The 27613-nt window shown below is 42.8% G+C and overlaps 1 protein-coding gene across 1 annotated transcript in view; it reads right to left on the reverse strand.

Annotated features, from left to right (window-relative positions):
• The window catches only part of LOC127425389 (CUB and sushi domain-containing protein 3-like), a 701868-nt gene that overhangs the window by 178807 nt on the left and 495448 nt on the right, over nt 1-27613 (reverse strand). Inside the window, exons 21-23 of the mRNA XM_051671320.1 lie at nt 23706-23894; nt 1881-2050; nt 753-909 (exon numbers count right to left, since the gene is read on the reverse strand). Coding sequence (XP_051527280.1) covers nt 753-909; nt 1881-2050; nt 23706-23894 — 516 coding nt within the window. The remainder of the gene's footprint in view (nt 1-752; nt 910-1880; nt 2051-23705; nt 23895-27613) is intronic.

Raw genomic sequence — 27613 nt, forward strand, 5'->3', positions numbered from 1 at the left:
CGATCAGGACAAGGTAAAGGTATAAATAAACATTCCAAAACAAGGCAAGACATTGACATTAACCTTTAAAACTTTACTTTTAGCCAACTGGGTCTAAGGTAATTTTTAGTGGATGTCAGTCAGTTAACCTAGTTGCATTAGCAGAGTAACCATAGATGAAGTTCATCAACTTTGGAAATGTAAAAGAATCCAAATGCTTTTGTCTTAATTTGAAATGCTATTGTTTTTTAATTCCAAACCTAACAATCTTCTTTTTGTGACTTTCATCGTGTTGCTTGAAAAGTGTGTTTGTGCTATATTTCTTTAAAAATAATTGACACTTGATTTGATATGTTGTTATCTAATGCAATGGCATTCATACATTTTTATGTAAATACCTCTTTGGGCCACTGTATGTAGGTGTTTGGGAAATATTTACTGGGAAATAACATACATTTTGTTCACATTATCATCTAGGAAAGCATAAAGTGACCCATTTAGCACTGCAGCAATACGCAAAACATTTATATAATACGGAAGCCATCAATAGCCACTTGCCTTAGGAAATACTCTGTAGATCAAAATAAAGCAATAACATTCTGTCTGCTGCTTTCTGTCTGTCAATCGTCTGCAATGTGAACGGCCCTTATGAGACAGGTACACTTTATTAAAACAGGCAATTTATTTCATGTGAATAGCCTTTCTTTATTACTAAGGTCAAGCCCTGGTGGACTGAAGCATGTGTAGGGTATAGGGTCAGTGTAATAACTTACTGGAATAGACCAATTTGAAGCCTTCTCCAGTGGCCTCTGCATCAGAGTAGAACTCCAGCCACAGGTGATTGGAGGTGCTGATGAGGGTCAGGCCCAGCATAGATGAACCAGTGAAGGCTCCCAGCATGTGAGCTGCATTGTCTTTACCATCATAGATCTGCAGGTGAGATACAGGCAATAAGATTAAAGAGTGTAGGCCATAGGTTAATGCTAATTTATCAAAATACAACTGATCATTGTTAATGTTGGTTCTTAATGCATGAACTAATTGTATTGTTCAGCACTTATTAACAGCTATTAGTTAACTATAACTAATATAGTTAATTAATGTTAACAAATACAACCATATTGTAAAGTGTGAAAGGAATATTCCAGGTTCAATACAAGTTTAGCTCAATCAGCAGCATTTGTGGCATAATGCTCATTACCACAAAACTTTATTTAGATTCGTCTCTCCTTTTCTTTAAAAAATAAAAGCAAAAATATGGGCTATAGTGAGGCACTTACAATGGAAGTGAATGGGGCCAATTTTTGGAGGGTTAAAAGGTGGAAATGTGAAGCTTATAATTTTTTTAAAGCACTTACATTAATTTTTATGTTAAAACTCGTATTATTTGAGCTGTAAAGTTGTTTAAATAGTAATTTAAGATTTTAGGGTTTGTTGACATTACATCGTCATGGCAACAATGTTGTAAAATTGGATATAACTTTACACGGAAATGGTTGGTAAGCGATTGGATCACACTAAAATCATGTTAACAAGCATATTGTTTATGTCTTGTGGCTACACTTTTGAATAGTATTTCCACATTCAGTTCCATTATAAGTGCCTCAATGTAACCTCGATTTTTACTTTTTTTTAAGAAACGGAGGGACGAGTCATAATTAACTTTTATGGTAATCAACATTATGCCACAAATGCTGTCAGTTGAGCTTAACTTGTATTGAACCTGGAATATTAATTTAATGAAATATGAGACTGTTCTCATAGTTTTATATGATGAAACGATCAATAAAAACAGGCAATTAGAAAGCAAAAGTCGGGAAAGTTCTAGATATTCAAATTTATGTGATTTGGGAGGACAAGTCTCACTGTTGTTTGCAACCCTGGAGCAAGTGGGGATATACCTTCAGAATGTCACCCTGCGCCAGATGAAAGGTTCTAGCAGAAATGTTGATTCCTTTCCCAGCCTGCACCTGTATGCTGTAAATGCACTCGTGGTTGTTCTCGTAGTTCATGGGGTAATTTGGTGACAACAGAATCCCTTCATTGTTGAAGACAGATGAGCCGCATTCAGCTAGAAATTGGGAATAAAAACATGGAACATTGGGGGACAAATGGAGTAGCACAACCACAAAGCCAGTAATCAAAATGTCACCTACTATTATTATATAAAGATATTCTGTTAGCATTTCGCCATACACAAGCACTTCAGGAAAACCACATGGACATATTGCTGCTGTAAAAGCTCAGTGTGCATTAATACAGATCTGGTTAATACAGATGATTTTCAAAATGATTGGTCTGGACAGGATGTGTCTGTGGTGCTCTCTTGACAGCTGGTTTAAAAAGTGAAATAGACAGAGCTGAGTAACTCATAGCATTAATTCAAAATCTCTCATTGTTGGGAAACGCAAGTTAGACTCAAAACAATAACCATGAAATGCAGATTTAATAGAACAACAGACAGTAAAAACAGGTGTATTAATATCCATCATGTATTCTACAGGAGAAAGTCGAACATAAAGCATTACAGCCCTGCTGATTTATTTAACATTCCTTCACTTAAATAGCTCCATGTTATGACGATATTACCAGTGTCATATTTTGAATAAATCTGTGCAGTTACAGCCTCCATTTAGTAAATTACCTACATACACATCTCATCCTATCTCTATGAGTCAGCATCTGGGACATGATGTGAATTTATACTGGGAAGACTGCTTTGCTCATATGCCCTTCTTCTCACTTTCATATAATAAGGAAGGGAGAGAGAGAGAGAGAGAGAGAGAGAGAGAGAGAGAGAGAGAGAGAAACATTAAAGGAATAGTTCACTCGAAATGTCTTTCGAAACATGTATGACTCTCTCTTGTATTGAGGAAGTATTGAGAGCTGAAATTTCAAGCTGCTCTTTTACATAGAATTAAAGTATGTGTAATCTGTTGAATGTCAGTATTTTCAAGGCATGATTGTCTGTTCCTCACACAAACCTATCATATGCCTTCAGAAAACTTGGAATATAGAACATGAGTCATATGGACTACTTCAATGATGCTTTAATGATGCTTTTTTTGTCCTTTTGTCCTTTTTTGCCCCTGGTCCCCAATTATTATCATTGAATGGAGCTCAGAAAGTCATTAAAATGTCTTCTGGTGTTCCACAGAAGAAAGAATGATATACTGGTTTGAAAAGAGATTAGAGTAAGTAAATGACAGAATTTAAATTTTCTGTGTGAACTATCCCTTTCAGACTAATGTGACTGACCCCATAAGGTTTACATTTTGATCAGCCTGCTAAATGCAATTTGAATAAATGAGGCTGTCCCAGAAAGCATAGTGTGGAAGAGTGAACAATGCAGTGTTTGCTTGCTTGTTAGGCAGATACTTTCACATTTTTCATTCAGAGAACACAATTTGTCTAAAGTTAAAGACATTTAATTTAGAAGCCTAATTTGTGTGCTTTCCAATTCACTATTTTATGTTGTCTGCTGTAATCACATTGGGAAACCACAAGAGGGTGATATAACGTTTACTGAAGCCAGTTGTGGGTAGGTAGGACAAGGCACAGTCCAATATCTAGTCACCATACAAATGTTACGAAGGTTTTTGCACTTCTTCAAGAATGAACAAAGTGATGTTGATGAGTTTGCAGTTTAGTGTATGAAACTGGTGTAACTGCGCAAAGTGAACAATTTGAAATTATTATGCAATTTCTCTATATGTAGCCTTGAAACTGTTTCACTCAAGCTGTCAAATCAAAAAAAGACATACTTGTAACTGAAAATACAATGTGTAGGCTATATGAAAGATACATATGCATAATATATCATCTAAACAAGTTGAGCTCCGTGGTACTGCAGATTTCTGAGCAGCCTCCGGAGATGGAGAGCAGCGAGGGTGTGCGTACCTTGGTAGAAAATAATTGTTTTGAATTTTAGAATGCGCCATGTTGTCTGCCAAATGCGTCCTGTGTGCGACCCCCTTTAATTTGCTGCTCACACTTTACCAAAGTTTACCAAAATATTTTTGAAGAGACAAAGACTATTGTGCAACAAACAGCACTATTTATGTCTGAAAAATGCTGATATATTTATAATCACCAAGAAATTATCATGAAAAAGGCATAGATCCAAAACCTTATACATATAATATGTAAATATACAGGAATATATCAGCAATAATTAACTAAAATTTGTATACAGTGCTTTGAAAAAGGGGTTTCAACTTCCAACAGACAATTCAACAGGGGTGGGGTGGTGGTGATGGGGGGCTCGTCATGTCTTATCTTGCCTAGAGTTTACCACGCAAGTTTATATTGTAGTGAGAATCACCCTGGCACCAACTGAAATGAACACCAATTGTGCAGATGCACGAAACTTGAAGAGAAGGTATGCTCCACAGACCTAAACCTTGTCGCTGTAGTTGTCTCCATAGTATGTGGATTCCGAACTTGGCATTGCAATAGTCTCTTGTAGTAAGACTTGGTACTTGATCGATCTTTTACCGTCTCTTGTTTAGACACTTAGAACGTTGGGTGATCTGTTATCCTCTATCTCGGAAACTTAGCATTAGCATTGGATGGTTTGTATACTGTTACATCTCCTACCACTCAGGCTGGAGATTCAGAATGTTGAATATTATTCTGTTATTGCTCCCTGGAACTCAGAACGGAGAAGTGTTATAGAAGTGTATCCTGTTAACGAAACCTCTGGACGGGGACTCAGGACAAAGGTGTGGTCACCCGGAGGATAGATTTATACCTTCCTGATGAGGAGGAGATTTCAGTGTGGTGCCTTGCTGTTTTAGGGTTATGACTGGCTGCTAACATCAGAGAGGGCCCACAAAGTGTGGCTCACCCTCTCTTCTCTCTGTGTAACTCATTTGCATAGTCTAAGGTTCAGAGTTAAAACAGTGTCTTTAATGTTTTATCTATGCATTGTTCCTTTTCCAAACCTCTTCAAAAATACTTGGCATTTTTCTGAAGATTAGAGACCAAACACGATATGTAAGGAATAATTGATGATGGACCATTGAATTATTGACAAATAATGCACACCTGATGTGGTAATGCAGTCATGATCCGCAGCGGAGTGACCGTTACACCTCGGGTGTGCATTATTTTTCAATAATTCAATGGGCCGGAGTCAATTATTCTGCTTATACCACAGTTACCACACCTTAAGACTTCATTCAGGGTTTTATCTCAAGACATTTTCTGGTTTTTGTCCCTAAAATGCTCTTGTGAGTGGAACTGCACTAGTGGCCAAAAGTTTGGAATAATGTACAGATTTTGCTCTTATGGAAAGAAATTGGTACTTTTATTCACCAAAGTGCCATTCAACTGATAACAAGGTATAGTCAGGACATTAATAACATGAAAAATTACTATTAAAATTTAAACTACTTCAATGAGTTCTCATCAAAAAAAGTCCTCCACGTGCAGCAATGACAGCTTTGCAGATCCTTGGCATTCCAGCTGTCAGTTTGTCCAGATACTAAGGTGACATTACACCCAACGCTTCCTGTAGCACTTGCCATAGATGTGGCTGTCTTGTCGGGCACTTCTCACGCACCTTACAGTCTAGCTGATCCCACAAATGCTCAGTGGGGTTAAGATAATGGGTGTCCACATCACTGAGGAACTCACATGGTCCAGCCACACTGAAGTCGTTGTGAAGAAGGCTCATCAGCGCCTCTTCTTCCTGAGACGGCTGAGGAAGTTTGGAATGAACCGCCACATCCTCACACGGTTCTACACCTGCACTGTAGAGAGCATCCTGACTGGCTGCATCTCTGCCTGGTACGGCAATAGCACAGCCCACAACCGCAAAGCACTGCAAAGGGTGGTGCGAACTGCCAGACACATCATCGGAGGTGAGCTTCCCTCCCTTCAGGACATATATACCAGGCGGTGTGTGAAAAAAGCTTGGAGGATCATCAGAGACTCCAGCCACCCAAGCCATGGGCTGCTCTCACTGCTACCATCAGGCAGGCGGTATCGCAGCATCAGGACATGCACCAGCCGACTCCATGATAGCTTCTTCCCCCAAGCAATCAGACTTTTGAGCTCTTGATCTATCACGGTCAATATACATCAACACTGCACTTTATTAATCTCACACTGGACTGTCATAAATTATATTCTCTCTTAACAACACACTGGCAACTAACTATCAACCGACAGCCTGAATGTCAATACAGCACAATACAACCTACTGTATATTTTATATATACTATTTTTTATTGTATACTGTGCAGTGTTGGGGAGTAGCTAACTACATGTAGCAACGCTACTAACTTAACTACATTTTTCAGTAGCTTGACAGTAGCTCAGCTGCTTTTAAAACAGAGTAGCTTTTCCAGTAGCGAACTACTTTTTCCAGCAAGTAGCGGTGTAGCGTGACCAAACGCTACATCATATTGGTCTGATTATAACTAATAGCCTTCCTTATTGCGTAGAAGCCAAACTTTTACCGGCAACACGTCTGACGATCTGGCAGCATATTTCTGTCCGCTGATCAGAATCAGGCAGCGTCATTTTCTTCTTTTGTAATGGAAGATCACAAACAAAAATAGTGAATTACCGCCATCTACTGAGAGCTTATTACAGCTCACTTGGATAAGAAGAGATTGTCTGATGGTTATGTAAAGCAAGCAACCACAGCTTGTTTACCTTTACAAGACGTACAGGGGCAGGTAAATCTGAAAATGATAAAAGAACACCATTTTATTCTTCTATGAAACAAAGAATGTTTCAGACACTTTGTTCTTAATAGATAACACAACACAATATTTACCTTTACTATTTTAAATAAAATAATTCAAAAAGTTATTATTGCCTTTTGAGGGATTTTGTTTCTGTTCTATTTGTTTATTTCGCTTCTCATCATCTGTGCATTATTGGGAGCAGCGAGTGAATTATTATTATAATATTTATAAATATACAGTATATATTATTATAATAATTACTATCATGCAGAACTATTTGATTTCTCCATTTCTTAGCATTTAATTAACTATTATTTTAATGTAAAATAAATTAAATGATTGGTAAAAGAAATCATTTATGGCATGTATTATTATGCAACAATCTAGGATGACCATCTGTCCACTTTTTTTGGACCTGAACAAAGCGAATAAATATTTGTAGAGCAACCTCTGTATGTGACCTGTAAAGCTGGCACTTGCATGTCAATGGCAAAAAAGTCAGAAAATACAATGAGCATGAACCCAGGTGAGGGGAGAAACAAGCACTGAGTCTTTATTCCCATACTATCCACACTAAATATTATGTGACAAGAACAAAAACTGCCAGCCCAAGGAGAGTTTGTCATAAACATTTTATCTTTAGGGAAGTAGGCTACACCTGACCACAGCAGGACTAAAAAGTGTGAAGTATATTATAAAAAAGATTTTTTAATGGCGTCTGACCTTTTTTGTTTTTATTTTATACTGTTGTATTTTATTTTATGGCCATTATTAAATGTATTAATGTTACTATTCATTAAATATATTAAAAACATTTCATATATTTAATTAAACACATTAAATGTATTTAATTAATACATAAATTTAATAAATGTCAAGTGTAAATTTTGTTATTAATATTATTGGTTTGATAGTAACATAAAAAAAATTGCCTCATTAAGTAGCTTCAATGTAGATAGCTACTTTTTGATAGTAACTTGTAGTGTAGCTAACTACTTTTCAAAAGGGTAGCTTGACTGTAGCTTAACTACTTAAAATTATGAGTAGCTTGTAACTTGTCAAACTACAGTTTCAAAGTAGCTTCCCCAACACTGATACTGTGTATTCTATATTGTGTGTATTGTATACTGTACATTGTATATTATTATTTGTATATTGTGTTGTGTGTAATTATGTGTATATTAGATATGTAAATTGTGTTTATTGTATAAATCTGATGTTTATTGTAAATTGGTATGTGTCCAATTTCCACTGTCCACTGTCATGACTGCTATGTTGCTCGGAACTGCACCCAAGAATTTCACCCACTGTTGCGCTTGTGTATATGGTTGAGTGATAATAAAGTGATTTGATCATTGTTTGCCATTCTTATCCGATGTACTTAACCACTGTCTTTGTTTTAATTGGTTATTTTGTTGTGGTAGCCTTTAGGACTCATTGAAATAATTGCAATAATTTGCCAAAGTGATATGGAACCATTATGGGGTCAAGACCTGGAATTACTTCACAGCTGTGCGTTTACTTGAAAAATAATTGCACACCTTAGAACATCTGTCAACCAATTCATGGTATAATGAAAGATTAAATATTATGCATGCATTAATTTATACCACCATAGTTCAGTTTGTGTGAACTATTTTGCTAATTGAACAACTGCAATTTGCATAAACAGCTCTGTGAACAAACAGAGTGGATGTGTTGCAGTTGGTGTTCATGTTAGGAGTAAAAGTTTTTGTATAAAGATTTGTCTTTGTGGCTTCTTTGTTTCAGCTTTTGCCACATGGTAAGTTAATGCTGCTTGGAGAGGTCTTGAAGAATTTTTTGGTCCTTCTAACCTCTGGTCTTAGGGCAAACCTTAGGATGGGGGTTTGAGAGGTTGCTAAGAAACAACTCATGGACCAATGAGAAGTATTTTCCAATGTGTTGAAAGGTCCAGGGCCTTATTTTCTGAAGTATCTGGTAGTTGTCTGAGCAGCTTATCTGATGGCTGTGCTTGGCATTTGTTTGTATTGGTCCTGCCACGATCCAATCAAAATGGAGCCACTCTTTTTGCCTTGACAGTTAGGGAGGGGCTCTGCCATAAACTGGCTCATCTGGTCTGATTGTTCACCACAATATACAAACTGAGTATACAAAACAATTTCAGTGGCAGGTACAGTAAGTAAGGTTATTATTTCACAGCATACAAGAATACTCTGTAATCAGCCATTTAAAGGGAAAAAATATACTCTCAATAAAGAGAAATGTGTTCATTTAACAAGATTAAAACATGACAGAAGGGCATTTTGGAGTCTAACACTAATTCCAATCCTCCTGTAGACTACACAGAAAACATGTACAAAACCACCAAACACTTCATACAAAGTGTTTCAATGCAGGCATTCTAATTGGTTGTGTCTTGTTGATAATCCATCAGAAAAGGACTCTTGCCAATTGACTCTTTGTGTCTGATTTCTTTAAGCCAGACACTTGGCGCCATGAATGGCTGATCTGATACGATCTGACTCCATCAGAAAGACAGACTTTTCGTTTTTGTGACAAAATCATTTGGGTCTACACAGAAAGGATTGTGAGTTCTCTCGTAAACCCACTGAAGCTCTTTCAATCTGATTCTTCTGGCATAAATGCACTGCTCAATCAGTGGAGAGGAGAGTTCAGGCAACAGTCACCAGAAACAAATGTCTGCCACTATCAGATGCTGCTGTTTGGCTCACATTTACTGTCAGTCTGTGTTGTCGTGCCTGATTCTAGTGGACATGTTTGGTTTGTTTGGAAACAGGCAAAGATTGCCCAAAAGGCTCACTCAGGCATGAGGGAATGTTTAGCCTGTGGCTGGATGGGCAACGGCTGCTATGAGCTGAAATATTGAAATATGCTGCACAGTTAGAAACTAAAGAAAATGAGAGTTAAATAGCCAATTGAGTCCAACTCTAACTTAGTGCTATTAGCTACAATATTGGCTTGAGAATGTGTTGTTGAAATACAGCATATATTCAAATTACTGCCAATAGAATGCGAAAACAAGACTTTCAAACCTTTCAACACTAAAATATCATGAGGTAGTAAGCCTTAGTCTTTCTCTTTAGCAAAGTGGCCGTTAATTACAATGTGCCATTTCTCTTTACCTTTACAGGGCACTGAGTTGCAATGTAATTTAAAAAAGCACCTTCTATTTCTTCATTTGACTTAGGGATAGTTCACCCCAAAATTAAAATTTTGTTTACATTTGGATGGATGGATGGATGGATGGATGGATGTCAACAATGCAAGTTTTATCATGGATGGATGTCGACAATGCAAGTTTTATCATGGATGGATGGATGGATGTCGACAATGCAAGTTTTTCATGGATGGATGGATGGATGTTGACAATGCAAGTTTTATCATGGATGGATGGATGGATGGATTTTGACAATGCAAGATTTATCATGGATGGATGGATGAATGGATGGATGGATGGATGTCGACAATGCAAGTTTTATCATGGATGGATGGATGGATGGATGGATGGATGTCGACAATGCAAGTTTTATCATGGATGGATAAATGGATGTTGACAATGCAAGTTTTATCATGGATGAATGGATGGATGAATGTCGACAATGTAAGTTTTATCATGGATGGATGGACGGATGTTAACAATGCAAGATTTATCATGGATGGATGAATGGATGGATGGATGGATGGATATCGACAATGCAAGATTTATCATGGATGGATGGACCGATGTCAGCAATGCAAGTTTTATCATGGATGGATGAATGGATGGATGGATGTCGACAATGAAAGTTTTATCACGGATGGATGGACGGATGTCGACAATGCAAGTTTTATCATGGATGGATAGATTTCGACAATGCAAGTTTGATCATGGATGGATGGATGTCGACAATACAAGTTTTATCATAGATGGATGGATGGATTTTAGAACAGATTTAATGTGACCTTAACATTTGGTGGCATACTGAAACACGAGGTGCGTTAAATATGCATTATTCTTCCATCTGGAGTCATTGGTCCATATGAAATGCTTGAAATCCATATGTTTAATAACCCCACAATGTATTTCTGTATCAGCTGAAAACCTCTCAAACAGAACATACCTTTAGCATGTAACCCAATTACATATAACATCTGACACAGAAAGGTTGATATAATACAAGGCAAAGCGGAATCCCTTGTACATCATACCCAGCACTTCCATCCAGCATGTCATTTGGCACAATAACATAATGAACTCATTGATACAGCTCAGTGCCTACTGAGAGGCAATTTTGCTACCATTTCTTTCATAAGACAGAGGTGAGTGCACCGCCTAAAGGTAAAGACTGTATACCAACTCATCCACACATTTATCATCATTGAAGCATCACTGGGCACACAGTGGTAAATTCCCTCATAATTTGGATGTTCAGTTGCCAGACAACTCAAACATCCAGTGGAAGAAGTTATTTCCACAGCAAATGATTTGGGTTCAACGAAGCCATGTTCAACTTTTGAAAAAAAATAAAATAAATAATAATTACACAGGGTTGCTTTGTGCTAATCGAGCTAAATCCTTGGAGTAAATAGTCAAAACCAGTGGAAAGCCTTCTATGATGACTAGACGTTCCATTAGGGGACTTCGATATTTACCATGCCTCTTGTAAACACCGGAAACAAGCAAATTTTAAATCGGGGTGTTTGTGAAAATCAAATAATTTGAAATGCAGTGGCAACGTAGGCGAAACATTGCTGAAATTGCTTTATGATGGAATATGACCTTATGGAAAAAAAACTAAAGGGAAACCAAAACTGATGAATCTGCAGTGCAGTAGTTGTGGGTCACAAGCTCAAGCTGCCCTGACAAATAATCAGGTAAACTGAATTCTGAAGTGCAATTTAAATTCCAAACACATCGAACCTGTTCACACACCAGTTAAGAAAGGTGTGCCTCTGTATGTGTGTGTGTGTGTGTAAAGCAGGTGGCTTATAAAATCCCACACACTCACAAACACACACCAAACAAATACTCATATTCTTCAGGTTTTTCTTGGGATGATTCATCACATACATTTGCAAATTATCAGGGTAAACCCACAGCACAAGCTGGATTGGTTGAGGAATTCAACCTCTACGATGGACGGATGGATAGATGGACAGATGGACTTATCATTTGTCATTTTCTAATAATTCCATTGGTCCTTATGGGTGGATTAAGCTAGCAGATACATTATTTTTTTATTCGACAATGATCAGCGAAGATCCTTCTGTTATCCTTTTACTCCTAAATTAAAAGCAAACTGCTTAATTCTGGCAAGAGATGGGATTTTGCCATTCTAAACCCCTCAGGGAGTCTGATACAAAACTAAAGTCACAGCTATCCAAGCCCGTTGTCAGATGACAGAATATTAAAGGGAGCAATATTGACATTTTCCATAAGGTTGATAGGTCTAAAGTTCAATCTAACTGCATTATAACCAATTATACTGATAAGGGGAGAGCTGTGTACTTCTCTTTGTGGACTTAATAGGAAAGGAGGGGGCTGAGGCTGCTATTGAAAAGAGGGAGGGGGGGGGGGGGGCTTGAGAGAGAGAGAGAGAGACAGAGAGAGAGAGAGATCAACTTCTTTCTTTTTAGATCATAGGAAAAACACTGTAAGAAAGTAAAAACAAAAACCTGTGTATCATTACTGCGTGAAGCATCAGAAAAACAATACAAATTCAATTGCCATCACAAAGCCTTATAATGCTTAGAACAAAACTACCTATCTCCTCCGAAATAATGATTTTGATTCCCAAACCTGTTTTTGTCTGTTCACTGCATCCTTCATTGATTTTTTTTTTCTTCTGCTGAATGATCTATCGGGTTGCTTTGAAATTCATCCCGCAGCTCTTGGTCTCAAAAGCATATCATTTTATGTTCTCCCTAACAAGACCTCTATTTTTGATCAAACAAAGCACAGTGTTCCATGAGATGCCAATGTAGAGGACTATATGATGTATTTATGTATTTCCACAGAGGTTTCTGTTCACCACCCAGTGATTGCTCTACTTTAGCGAGATAGAAAGATACAGTATGTGGCAGATTTCTGTATTCAAACATCAAAAGTGACATAAAATGCTTTCATTTAGAAAATATGTTGTACTGTGCTACCAAAAGCTAATGAATTCAGATGCATTTCAAATTGGAAACCCCTGGTCAGCTCATAAAGGCCAAAAATATAACTATAACATATTTAAGCATTATAATTATGAGTAAGAGTGCTCTTATACTGAATATCGGCTGTGATTCGGTCGCATATTCAGTACAAAACTCACTTTCATTGCATCTTTTTACATTGAAAGTGAACGGTGACTGAGGCTTTCATTCTGCCTAAAATCTCCTTTTGGGTTCCACAGAAAAAAGCAAGTTATAGGGTTGGAACAACATGGGGGTGAGTAAATGATCACAGAATTTTCATTTTGGTGTGAACTATACCTTTACTATCACTGTTCATGCATTTTTGGTGCAGACCTTTGCATCAAGATTTTTTACATTTTTAAGATAGAACATGACGTTTAAGTCCATTTGCAAATGGAAATCTCAAGCAGTGCTTTAATCATAAGGGTTCGGTTAATGTCTCTCCCTGGCATGTGCAATAGAAACACTGCCGCAAAATGCATTAAAAATTTACAAGACGTGCCCTGTAAGATATAGCTTGCAACAAAGAAGCCTTAAAATACAGTTTTAATATCTATGCTAATGGAAAAACCCTCTACAGTACAAAAGAAATTAAACAAATGGTGAAAAACGAGATGTTCGTGAAAGTTTTGCCAGCTCGGTCAATGGGGACCAACATATTGAACAGTTTTTACAGCTGCAATTAAATTTATAATACATTATTAAAGAAAAGATATGACTGATGGTTTTGCATGAATAAATGATAAAGCGATCCTACATCCATAAAGCACTGTCGTGTCATAGTATACTGTGAGTCATGTGACTCGTCCACAACTCCCCTCAGAACACTATTTCTCAATCTGTGCCTATGGATGTAATGAATATGTACCAGCCTGCAAATCAGCAATCTGACAATTTATAGAGCATTATTTTAAAGAGCGCAAACAGCATATTTAGTTACTCTGAGGCATGTTTTACAAGTTTTTTAATGAGTAGAAAATAAAAATGACATATCAAACAGGTGATCGTGGCAACAATAAATGTACCACATGGCAATCTGTTCAACCCCTAGAGGGCATGTTACACTTGAGCACAAACTGTACTGTATACTTGCATTTACCATTGACTGATTACAGAGCTTTAACTACTGCATATTGTTGCAATAGTTCACCCAAAAATGAAAATTCTGTCATTATTTACTTACCCTCATTTTGTTTTAAATCCATATGACTTTCTTTCTTCTGTGGAACCAAAAAGGATATATTTTTAAAGAATGCCGCAAACCCTGATTTTCATACAATTGCAGCTGATAGTGGATCACTTTAAAGCTTAAAAACACACCCCAAAGCACCATAAAATTATTCCATGCAACTTGTCATATTTCAAGTCTTTTGAAGGCATATGATCACTTTGTGCGATGAACAGATCTAACAGATCTCATTATTTACTCTAAAATCAAATCAATGATCAAATCATGTCCAATCCAATAGGGCGACACATCAATAACATCAAACCTCATTGGCTCCAAATGTCATGACATAAAAACCAATGAGATTTTTGGTTATTGGTTGTCAATGCTATTAACGTGTAACCATATTGGATTTGTGACCTGTTTACATGGGTTTATAATGATTGGAATTGATTGAATTTGATTTGTTTTGATTTGTATTGATTTTATTATTATTATTTGATTATTTGATTTGAGTGAGTAACAACTTGTCGTTATTGTTGTCGGAAAACACTTAATGCTATAGATGAAAATCTCACAATTTAAATATAATTTAAATATCTTTGAAATTAGTTTTAGAATTTAAAAAAATATAAAACAAAAGACATGCAATGATTTAAAATTAATACAAAATATTTATGATTCTGCACTATTTCTAGGTCACTAATCAAATAAGCAAATTTGTGACATTCACCATGTTAACTCCTTTGTATGACAGGTGAAGAAGACTTTGAAGATGGATTTGGAACATTCTCAAATAATGCAGAAAATACATGGATCGTCAGGTTTTGCATAAACTTGAGTCCATGGTAGCCCGAGTGCATGCTGTCATTAAAAAAAAAAAAAAGAGGACCATATCAAATACTAAAAAATTCTGAAATTTGTGTTAATTTTTCATTTAAACTTTTACTGAATATTTTTTTTTTTTTTTTCCTGATAATTTAATTTGTAATGAAATACTTTCACAAGTGGACTCAGACTGGACTCAGGAATGGCACTAATTGTCTGATGATTTCTGTCTTGAAGCACAACCACGATCATTGTCAACTGCATTATACTGCATGTATTATGACTTTGATTGAAATGTGGGGTTTGTAGGCAACTCTTAATTCTACAACTGCTGCCTGAGGTTACATAGGATGAGCACTGTAATATATCAAGTTTCACAATGACTTGCTGTTGGAGCGTGAATACCTGTCACAGTTTTATTACTTACAGTGTAATGACCATGGTAAAAATATACATTTTTAAGTATGTATTTTTTTTTATTTAAATATTTTTTTTAATGTAAAATATTTCCTAATATGCTAGCTTAATATGCAAAGATAACTATGTGAAAAAAAGTGTTGACACTGCTTTGTTTGAGCATCCCGACCAGTGCAAAACTGCAATGCAATGGCTCACAAGGTGCTTATCAACTTCATGTCTACTCACATAAAGATGCATTGCTCATTTCTAACATATTGTCCTGTATGTGTCTTTTAAGGCAAACTGTTTTAGAAATGCATAGAGTTTAATCCCAACCGTACAAAAGTGGCACCTTGCCTCGCATAATATGTGTTAACATTCAAGTTAAATGATTAACTTCAAGTTAACAGTAAGTATGTGTCAGGAAAGATGCCCGTAACTGATCAGATAATGTAACTCTTATTGCATCCCATTGAACAGTCTTGGCTCAACTCATAAATATCACCCGCCTATGATTAATAGCACTATAAGAGAAAGATTGGATGCTGCAGGAGACTTTACCATTCCATAGATTAATCTTGAGGAATAGATTAAAGAAGGCAAGGAGGAAAATAGTTGGCTCACTCTCAATGGCTCCACGCTGGCTAAAAATGTTTCTCCTTGAAAAGATCTGTGAGATTACTTTTTTGACAAACATATGAGGAACTTTAAAAGTTTAAAGCTGAATTGTGTAATTTCTGCACCACTTGTGCCACCAAATTAAATTGTAAAAAAGTAATGATTATTTCAAAGAGGTTCCCGAACACTCCTGATAGTCCTGCCCCAAACTCAGTTGGTTGCGGCAATGGTGCTGTGCCTGGCTGGTTGAAATGCTAAAACGAACAGAGCAATGTTTTGTATAGCACCACCGAGCCACCGTTTACACTGTTTTGTGGAAATTAAACTAGAATTGGCTTACTTAGTAGTCTCTGCATAAAAGGATGGTATAGGGAAAAATATTTTAACAAAAAACTTCAGCTTAAGAAATATATTATGAAGAGCCTTAAAAGATGTGATTGTGTCTTTACTTTTACTTTTACTTTTTACAGTATGTGACTGTTGGGGTCAGAAGGAGTTCACATTTTGTTAATATGTTTATGTTTTTTTCTAACACCCCTGCTTTTTCTGTTCTAACTCCTGGCTCTCTTTGTTGGTCATAAGGCCCATTTGTCCTCATTTTGCAAAAAAGGACATTTATACTTATTTCTTTTGGAATGTAGAATCAATAATTGTGATGGACGGTAAAGTAAGTTGAGGCTTGTGCTACTGTCAAGTCATTTTGATTAATACACTACCTTTGTCTGGATTGCCTCAAGTGGAAGTTGTGGTTCCCTGTCTGTCACTCACTCGACGTTGTGTCGATGTAGTGACACGGGGTTCGATCTTGAGAGCCCCAATCACCTTTGTTTAAAATAGAAAAGGACAATGAGAATTGGCGAGTGGAATTTGCATGCCACTCTCCGCCCCCGGACATATGGGTATAAAAGGAGATGGCATGGACCACTCATTCATATTTTTTCTTCGGAGCCGAATGCATGCTTGTGTTTGTCCTCTCACCTTTCGCTTACGCTGCTGGATTTTATGGTGCATATCAGCGGTCACCCTCGCACAGTCGAGTGTTGTGCTTCCCCTGGGCACTTCGGTGGCTGAGTCTGCAGGTGCTAAAAGAGTATATTCAAAAGACTATATTTCCTTCTAAAAGAGCTCGCGCAAACGCTTGGCATCTTTTTAAAGATGTCCTTCCGTGTTTGCGCTACTGGATGTGGCCGTTATCTCTCCCCTCTGGACAGCCATGAAATCTGTCTTGAGTGCTTGGGGCGCCAGCATGCCGAGGCAGCTTTCATGGAAGGGTTATGTTCTCATTGCGAAAACATGCCCATCAGAACGTTGCAGTCGCAGCTCACTTCCTTCTTCATGAAGCAAGGAGCCACCGCGGCTGCTCCCCGATGTGGATATGGGAGCGTTTTCGCCGGCTTAACCCCCACGGACCTACCATCCCCCAGCACGCTCGTTCTATCCAGAACAGCTGTCGAGCGATACAGGCGGTCCGCCTCAGGGCAGATTTAATGTGTCGTTCATGGCTCACGACGAGGATGAGCTTTCGGTCGCAGCATCAGAGGGTGGACTTCTGCTGTCGGAAGCAGACGAATCTTCTAAGCTACCGCCCATGGGCGGTAGAGCACAGGATGAGGTGGATGCTGAGATGGCAGCCATGCTTGCCCGGGCGGCTGTGAACATCGGGCTGATGTGGAACCCTCCACCCTGCCCTGAGCGTTCGCGGCTGGATCATTGGTTTCTGGGCTCGGAGCGCAACTCAAAGTCCGCTTTCTCGATAAGCCCATCTCCCAAGGGGAGCTTTTGGGAAGCAGACCATGACTCGGCCGCCTTCAGGCCTCAAAAGTCCCACGCCCTGTCTGCTTCTCCCCAGAGCCGTTCTCCTGCGGTGCCGGCCCCAGCTCCTGTATGCCGGCCTCAGAGAAGAAGATCCTCCCGCTGGAATTCAGCTCCACCTGCCCGTCAGGGACCCAGGGATGAGGCAACTGACTCTGACCGGTCTGGCCTGGGTAAACTCTCCAGCCCCACCATCGCCCCTGTGCCAGCACATGGTAAGTATTATATCGCTGGGTGCCCTCTGGGCCTTGGCGCCCACATGGTCAGTAAAACAGCAGTTTCCTCATTCCCTGTGTCAGCACACTCACGACGGCCAGGCACTGGAAGTCTTTCCGGTCAATCAGGCAAACGCGAGTACCTCCCTTTCCCTCATTCTCCGTCGAGAGACAGTCGGCAAACAGGTAAGTGTACTGGTCTCTGGGGTCGCTTGCCCACCCCAGTCACTGGCCACCGTTGCAGGCTTGCGGAGCAGCATGCCCCCCCTGGGCTGTCTTCCAGGTGGGGCACCTGCTCTGCCTTGCCGCAAACCACCCTGCCCAGGCACGGTAAGTCCAGTCGTCCCCTAGATGCCACTGGCGTAGAATCTGGTGGCCTGGTTAGCACTCTCCAGCCCCTCGCTGTGGCTCATCAGGACGATTCGCCTCAGCTTCGCGATCCAGTTCGCCAGACGCTCGCCCAGGTTCAGTGGCATCCTCTCCACTACGGTGCGGGGCGAGGGTGTCTCCGTCCTCCAGGCAGAGGTTGCCACCCTTCTGGCGAAAGGAGCAATAGAGCCCGTCCCCGTAGCTGAGTTGCGCAAGGAGCTTTACAGCCCTTATTTTATCATGCCAAAGAGAGGGGGAGGGTTGCGCCCAATCTTGGATCTGTGTGCTTCGAACAAAGCCTTACACAGGCTTCCATTCAAGATGTGAATGCAGAAGCATATCCTGCCGTCAGTACGACATCAGGATTGGTTCGCGGCCATCGACCTGAAGGACGCGTTCTTTCATGTATCGATCCTTCCTTGACACAGACCCTTTCTTCGGTTTGCCTTCGAGGGACGAGCATACCAGTACAAAGGTAAAAACGTCTTTACCAAGGTCGCAGAGACTGCCCTGGCCCCGCTGAGGGAGAAGGGCATTCGCTTTCTCAATTATCTCGATGACTGGCTAATCCTAGCTCACTCGCAAGATCTATTGTGTGTGCACAGGGACCTTGTGCTTCAGCACCTTGACTGGCTTGGGCTTCAGGTCAACTGGGAGAAGAGCAAGCTCTCCCCTGTACAGAGCATCTCTTTTCTCAGTATGGAGTTGGACTTGGACACTCTCAAGGCATGTCTTACAACCAAACATGCTCAGCTCAGTCAGTGCTGACCTACCTGAAGACCTTCAGGCAGAAGGTAGTGGTGCCAGTGAAAAAATTTCAGAGGCTCCTGGGACATATGCCATCCTCGGCGGCGGTTCTCCCCCTCGGGTTGATGCATATGAGACCGCTTCAGCACTGGCTACAGACTTGAGTCCCGAAGTGGGCATAGCGCCACGGCACCCAGCATGTGACCATCACGCCACAGTGCCGTCAGACTTTCAGCCCTTTGTCGGACCTGGCAATTCTACGGGCAGGTGTTCCCCTAGAGCAGGTCTCAAGGCACGTTGTGGTCACAACAGACACCTTGAACTCGGGCTGGGGCGCTGTGTGCAACGGGCAGGCTGTCTCGGGGCTCTGGACAGGGCCCCGACTCCTTTGGCAGAGCATCAACTGCTTAGAGTTGCTGGCGGTATTGCTGGCCCTGCAGAGGTTTCGGTCATTGATTCAGGGCAAGCATGTGTTGGTCCGGACCGACAACACAGCGACCGCAGCGTACATAAACCGCCAAGGTGGCTTACGCTCGTGTCGCATGTCGCAACACCCCTGCCGCTGCCTCCTCTGGAGTCAGCAGACGTTGAAGTCGCTGCCAGCCACTCACCTTCCGGGCGTCCTCAACCATGCAGCGGATGTGCTCTCATGGCATGTAATGCTCTGTGGGGAGTGGAGACTCCACCCCCACATAGTCCAGCTGATTTGGGAGAGATTCAGGGAGGCGCCTCCCAATAGTTCTCTCACTGCCCCCTTTGGTACTCCCAAAGTCAGGGAGGACAAGCAGCAAGTCCCAACCAGACTTGGTTCTCGGATCTGATGCTCCTGGTAGTAGCACCTCCCTGGCGCATTCCCCTAAGGCAGGACCTTCTCACTCAGGGGAAGGGCATGCTCCAGCACCCGCGGCCGGACCTCTGGAATCTCCACATCTGGCTCCTGGACAGGACGCGGAAGACCTAGTGGGTCTTCTGCCAGCGGTGGTAAGCACGATCACTCAGGCCAGAGTCTGTATGCCTTGAAGCGGCAATGGGGAACGTGGGGAAGACCCAAAGAGATGCGCCGTCAGGTCTGTGCTGTCTTTCCTTCAGGAAGGGCTGGAGAGATGGCTGTCTCCCTACCCTGAAAGTGTATGTGGCTGCCATAGCAGCTTACCATGACACACTGGACGGGAGGCCCTCATGACAGCGTGACCTGATCAACAGGCTCCTCAAGGGCGTGAGGAGGTTGAATCCACAAAGAGATCCCTCTTGGGATCTCTTTGTGATCCTACCTGCCCTACAGAGAGCCCCCTTTGAGCCCCTGGAGCAGGCCGAGCTCAGTACTTTGTCTCTGAAGACGGCCCTCCTGGTGGCGCTCACTTCCATCAAGAGGGTGGGGGACCTGCTGGTGCTCTCTGTTACCAGCGAATGCTTGGAGTTCGGGCCGGCATACTCTCACGTGATCTTGAGACCCCAGCCCAGTTACATGCCCAAAGTTCCCACCACTCCTTTTTGGGACCAGGTGGTGAACCTGCAAGCGCTCCCTTCAGAGGAGGAAGACCCGGCCTTGTCGTTGCTGTGTCCAGTTCGGGCCCTGCGAATCTATCTGGACCGCACGCAGCTCTTTGTCTGTTTTGGAGGACAGCAGAAGGGGAAAGCTGTCTACAAGCAGAGGCTAGCCCTTGCCATTTCTCTTGCATACCAATCTCAGGACTTGCCATGCCCCTTGGGAGTCCCGGCACACCCCACTAGAGGTGTTGCGTCCTCCTGGGCACTGGTAAGGGGGACCTTTCTAGCAGACATATGCAGAGCTGTGGGTTGGGCTACACCCAGTACCTTTGCGAGGTTTTATAACCTATGCATAGACCCGGTTTCGACCCAAGTGTTATGCGGTAACAGCGGGTAGACCGGGCGGCCGGTTGGGTGTACCACTTGTATTGTGCCTTTCCCCTTTTTCAAAGATGAAAATGTGCGCCTTTTTGTCCAAAACAGTTCCCCGTATTTGGTGAACCCCGGACGCCTCTTTAATTCTTAAGCCCTGTTCAGTGATGAACTCGGCAGATGAGTAACAACACCAGGGCCAGTACTTGTGGTATGCCCCTTTTCAGGTTAGCCCGTGTGCTCAGGCTCAGTGCTCCATGCATGGTGATTCCCCCTTGGTAATCCCGTATGATGAGTTTACACTGTTCGGTTTCCCCTTAGGTGAACGCTGTGTTTCCCCTCGCCAAAGCTTTCTCTGCCTCAGCCACTGTGGCTGCGTACCCTCTCTGTAGATAGGGTCCTCCGGTGGTATCATTCCATATGTGAGCTTCCCCATTGGTAAGTCCATGTGAGGTATTCTCCACATGTTAACCTCCCTCCAGTAGGATGTGGTCTCCATAATGCTCTCCTTCCTGGAGAGGGAAGAGCACTTCCCAGCGCTATTCTAGAAAGTGCTCGGTGGGAAATTGCTTAACAGCAAATCAGGAAAGGCACCGCCGGTAGCCTACTTGGGTAAGTGCCTCCTCCCCCTTAATGGGACTAGGGAGATGCCTTACCTAAATCACTGGAAGGTCACGACATGGTTGAGCGTTCACTGCCAGGCACGCAGCAGCTTGCCTGTGTCTACTCTTCCATACCTCGAGACACGGTTCAGTGCCTGTGCTATTTCCTATAGGAACCCCTAGTGTCACTACATCGAAACAACGTCAAGTGAGTGACAGACAGGGAACGTCTTGTTACTAATGTAACCTCTGTTCCCTGATGAAAGGAATGAGACGTTGTGTCCCTCCTGCCGTGGCGCTGAACCGGCCGCTGACATGGCCAGGACTCTCTATCGGCTCCTCAGCATAAATCTGAATGAGTGGTACACGCCATCTCCTTTTATACCCGTGTGTCTGGGGGCGGAGAGTGGCATGCAAATTCCACTCGCCAATTCTCATTGGCCTTTTCTATTTTAAGCAAAGGTGATTGGGCTCTCAAGATTGAACCCCTAGTGTCACTACATTGACACAACGTCTCGTTCCCTCCATCAGGGAACAGAGGTTACATCAGTAACCAAGACGTTTTTAATCATAATCTTAAAATACCCTCAGTTCCTCACTTTGCACACACTACAACACAATGCTGTAGGAGAGACCAGGGCTAGTTGTCACATGGGGATGTTGTCAAAGGGGTTAGTTAAAGGAATAATTCACCCAAAGATGACAATTCTCTTATCAACTACTCACTCTTGTGCCTTCTCAAACTCCTTTTTTTCTATAAATCTTGACATCAGCTGTGTCCTGGTTGCGATCATGATTTGAAACACAATTACGCTATCTTGTACTTGATGGATTACACATGGATTAAACCACTACATTTTATGGGTTACCTTTATGCAGCCTTAAATGTCCTTATTGGAGCTTGAAAGTGTTGGACTCTAATGACTTGCATTGTAGGAAATAAACACCTCATCTACATCAAAATATCTTCGTTTGTGTTCCACAGAAGAAAGTCATATGAGTTTGAGATGGCATAAATGTGAGTAAATGATGAGAGAATTATAATTTTTGGGAGAACTAATCCTTTAACAGTGTGGTTCAGCCTCAATCACTTTCATTGTACGGAAAAAAGATCGAATGGAAGTGACTTAGTGACTGAGGCTGTCAGTGCCTATCATTCTGCCTAACATCTCCTTTGTGTTTTATGTAAGTCAGTAAGTCATAAGGATTTGGAACAACATGAGTGAAAGTAAATTATTAGAGAATTTTTATTTGTGGGTGAACTATCCCTTTAACAACCTGACAGCTCTGCTCTGAAGTACAGTATGCAGACTTGTTTGGATGCGACCTTATATTAGATCAACTGAACTAATTAGTTGTCTGGCTCTGAACATTGCAACATCTAAAAAAATATATATAGTGTGGACACAAAAACCTGACAGAAGGAAAAAAAAAAAAAAAATGAACACAAACAGCCATGATAAATGCAGTTATTATTATTATTTTTTTCAATTAATGTGAAATATGGCCAGTGAACCTTCCTGCCCGAAGACAAGCATAGCACACTAGCAATAGCAAACCCTTAAAAGTTCTCCATTATTTTAATTGCTATTTTGTTTATGCCCCTGTCTTGTTATATGCATGGCTAACTTCCAATAGATTACATTTCTGGCCACTCTGTCTACGTCTGATGAATGCTTTATTGCTGGAGACTCAAAAGTGACAATGGTCATTTGGATTAAACCACCCATGTTTGACCTCCCAGATCTATCACTTGCAAAACAATCAGATTAAAATACCTGTATTACAAAAAAAGCATCAATGAGATCTCTTTAATATCTCAATTGTTTTAGACATCAACCAAGACATAACGAGATTAAGTGGAGAGTAAATGGAGCCCTTTACATAAGTCTCATGCTTCTCAGATATTTCTCCTGAGAACAAGAATCATAAGTCTCCTGTTTCTCAGATTTTTCTCCTGAGAACAAGACCCAAGGAATTTCATGTGTTGACTGTAAAGTTTCAGAAGAGATCTGAACAATGTCTCAAACAGTGCTTAGATTTGCAATACCATTTTCCACTGGGAAGGATCATCATTGCAGCGATTTCTCGTATCTTATCTTATCTTAGTATGTTGGACTGACGGTCAATGTGTAGACATCAGCAAAATCTTTCTTTGGAGTCAGCATATGCCCATGTGGTATGCAGTTTGGTAGTGAATCAAGAGAATAAAAGTGTAAATGAATGAAAACAGCTGACAACGTACCAACACACCTTGGCAGAGGTGCGCTCCACATGCGCCGACCCCCTCCCAGGCAAATTATTTCTGGTGCTCCCTCCAAGCGGTAGCCCATATTGCAAGAGAATGTCAGGGTGTCTCCGATACCGAAGTTGTAGCCGTTACGATCCCCAAACTGTGGCATTCCCGGATCCTCACATGGCTCCAGGTTATACTCTGAGAGATACATAATTTGAGAGATTCTAGATTATTTGTTGTATGCAGTGACTATTACCAGATCTTTTGTGTTTCTGTTTATCTAAGTCATGGGTTTCCAACACTTTTGTCATCTGAAACAATATATGTATAATCAGTGGTTCTTAACTGATGGGTCGCAAACCAAAAATTAAGGCACATCTAGTGCCCCATTGATTTGTACAAGATTTGATGTTATATTCTGCTGTTGTTTTTAAAAAATTGTAAATTTTCCAATTCAGCCTATGTAATAATGGCTATAATTTTGCATATTGTTTGAACTATGCAGTTCATGGTTACATTAAAGGGATATTTCCCCTTCTGTCACTCACTTGATGTTGTGTCGATGTAGTGACACTAGGGGTCACCCTTGGGAGCCCCAAACACCTCTGATCTTTGAGAAAAGGCCAATGGGAATTGGTGAGTGGAATTTGCATGCCACTCCCCCAGACATACGGGTATAAAAGGAGCTGGCTTGCAACCACTCATTCAGATTTTTCTTCGGAGCCGAGCGGTTGTGTTCAGTGAGCTGAATTACTCTGCTGATCCATTCACCTCTATCCAGTGAAAGCTGTTGGATTTACAGCGCATTACAGTGTTTCTCCCCCTCTTGCACCGGCATTGTGCAGAGAATGCCCCTGGGCACTTCAGCAGCTAAAAGAGTATATTCTTTCCTCATAAAGAGTATATTTTTTACTAAAAGAGTGGCACTTACGAAAGCGTCTTTTTCAAGATGCCCTTTCGTTTGTGTATTATTCCTGGTTGCGGTCGCTATCTCTCTGCTTCTGACGGCCATGATCGCTGTCTCACGTGTTTGAGTGCTTCCCAAGTGGAGATATCTTTCATGGATGGTTCGTGTCCTCATTGCGAGAACATGACCATGGCAACATTGTGGTTGCGTCTTTCCTTCGTCAGAGGGAAAGCCATCCCAGTGGTTCCCTGCCTCGGTACTTCTACCTACGGGTATGAGGCAGAGACGGTTAGCACTGGGGGCGATTTGGGGACCTCAATGGGAGCTTCTCTGCCGGGAAACCCCCCGCGGACCTCCCATTCCCTAACACACTCATGTGCCCCAGTCGGGTTCTGGGATGTGACCATGGGCTCGTCTCAGGGCGAGTTTGCGATCTCATTTGGAGCTCACGAAGAGGATAAGTTATCAATAGCAGCATCGGAGAGCGTGTTCGCCCAGTCCGGCGCAGAGGACTTGGCTGGGCTCCCACCCTCGGGTGTGGTAGCCCAGTCGCAGGCTGACGCAGAACTGGTGGCCATGCTTGCCCAGGCGGCTGCAAGCGTCAGGCTGGAGTGGAATCCTCCACTCCCCCCTGAACCCTTGTGGCTTGACGATTGGTTCCTGGGCCAAGAGCCCCGCTAACGGCCACACCCTGCCCCTGTACCTTTCTTCCCGGAGGTGCATGATGATCTCACACAATCGTGGAGGGCACCATTTACTGCCTGGACACGGTCTGCAGGCTCCTCCGCTCTCACTACCCTCGACGGTGGGGCGGCCAAGGGATATTCGGTGATTCCCCAGGTGGATCAGGCCATTGCGGTGCACTTGTGCCCGCAGAGCGCAGCCACCTGGCGGAACCGTCTGAGGCTCCCATCCAGGTCCTGTAGGCTCACGTCATCACTGATGGCTAATGCCTATGGTGCTGCTGGACAGGCCGCCTCTGCCCTGCATGCCACTCCTGTAGGTGCACCAAGCCAAGGCATTCAAAGAACTGCACAAGGGTAGTCCTGAGCCGGGATAGGCAATGTCCACCCTGGTGGTCCAGGAGCGCCACCTTTGGCTCAACCTGGTCGAGTCAAGGGAGGTTGACATGGTGTGATTCCTTGATGCCCCCATCTCCCAGGTTGGTCTATTCGGCGACACCGGAGACTTTGCCCAGCAGTTTTCGATGGTAAGAAAGCAGACGAAGGCCATCCAACATATCCTGCCTCGGCGTGGCTCAAGATCCTGCACCCTGTCTGCTCATAGCCAAGGGCGTCCCCCTGCAGCGACAACACCAGCTCCGCCACAGCCCGCCCCCAGCAGGCCGGCCGCGGCGTGGAGCCGCCCGCAGGAAGCAGACGCCACCCATCTCACAGCCGGTCGCCAAGAACCCAAGAAAGGCTTCGAAGCACCCCTGAGACAGGCAGCCCAGGAAGTCGGAGACCCGCTACACAGGAGCTGGTAAGAGCACCACTCCTTCCCCTGGTGGAGGGCCGGGCGGAAAATCCTTGTTTACCTTTTCTTTCTATTTTTCCACACGCCCAAAGGGCTGCGGTACCCACATTTACAAGAAAAGAGCAGTTTCCTCACTTCCTGGGTCACACAGTCGGTATCACGACCGTCGGGCACGTTTCTTTTTGGCAGGTATGGCTCCCCAACCCGTCGCGGTGGCTGATCAGGACCATCCGACTCGGCTACGTAATTCAGTTCACCAGCTGCCGGCCCAGGTTCAACGGCGTCCGCTTCACTTCGGTGAAAGGCAAGAATGCCGCTGCCTTGCGTGCGGAGATCGCATCCCTTCTACGGAAGGACGCAATAGAGCCTGTTCCTCCAGCCAAGATGAGGAAGGGGTTTTTACAGCCCCTACTTCATCGTACCCAAAAAAGGCGGTGGGTTGGGGCCAATCCTGCGAGTTCTGAACCGGGCCCTGCACAGAATCCCATTCAAGATGCTGACGCAAAACCGCATTTTGGTGAGCGTCCGGCATCAAGATTGGTTCGCTGCAGTAGACCTGAAGGATGAGTACTTCCACGTCTCGGTTCTATCTCGACACAGACCCTTCCTGCGGTTTGCTTTCGAGGGTGGGCATACCAGTACAAGGTCCTTCCCTTCGGTCTGTCCCTGTCACCTCGCGCCTTCATGAAGGTCGCAGAGGCAGCCCTTGCCCCGTTAAGGGAAGTGGGCATTCGCATCCTCAACTATCTCGACGACTGGCTGATTCTAGCTCACTCGCAGGACTTGTTGTGTGCGCACAGGGACTTGGTGCTCAGGCACCTCAGCCAGTTGGGGCTTCGGGTCAACTGGGAAAAGAGCAAGCTCTCCCCGGTTCAGAGCATCTCTTTTCTCGGCATGGAGTTAGACTCAGTGATGGTGTGCCTCACGAGCGAGCGCATGCAGTCGGTGCTGAACTGTCTGAGATCGTTCAGGCGGAAAACGGCAGTCCCACTGAAATTATTTCAGAGGCTCCAGGGGCATATGGTGTCCTCAGCGGTGGTGACGCTGCTCAGGTTGATGCATATGAGACCGCTTCAGCACTGGCTTCAAACTCGAGTCCCGAGATGGGCATGGCTCCACGGCACACACCATGTGCTTGTCACGCCGGTCTGTCGCCGTCTGTTCAGCCCTTGGACCGACCTGGCATTTCTATGGCCAAGGCGGTGTGCGCTCTCGTCGCATGTCGCAACTCGCACGCCTTCTCCTCCTCTGGAGTCAGCAGCGACTCAAGTTCAGCTGATTTGGTGTCGATTCTTTCAAGCACAGGTGGACCTGTTCGCTTCCCGGGAATCCTCCCACTGCCCGCTCTGGTATGCCCTGACTGAGGCTCCCCTAGGCACAGACACGCTGGCACACAGCTGGCCCCCGGGGCTATGCAAGTATGCATTCAGCTCGCGACAGCCCCCCCGGCGAATTCCCCTGAGGAAGGACCTTCTTTCTCAGGGACGGGGCACCGTCTGGCACCTGCGATCAGACCTCTGGAACCTCCATGTCT

This window comes from Myxocyprinus asiaticus, chromosome 34, assembly GCF_019703515.2.
Source record: "Myxocyprinus asiaticus isolate MX2 ecotype Aquarium Trade chromosome 34, UBuf_Myxa_2, whole genome shotgun sequence".
Classification (NCBI taxonomy): Eukaryota; Metazoa; Chordata; class Actinopteri; order Cypriniformes; family Catostomidae; genus Myxocyprinus; species Myxocyprinus asiaticus.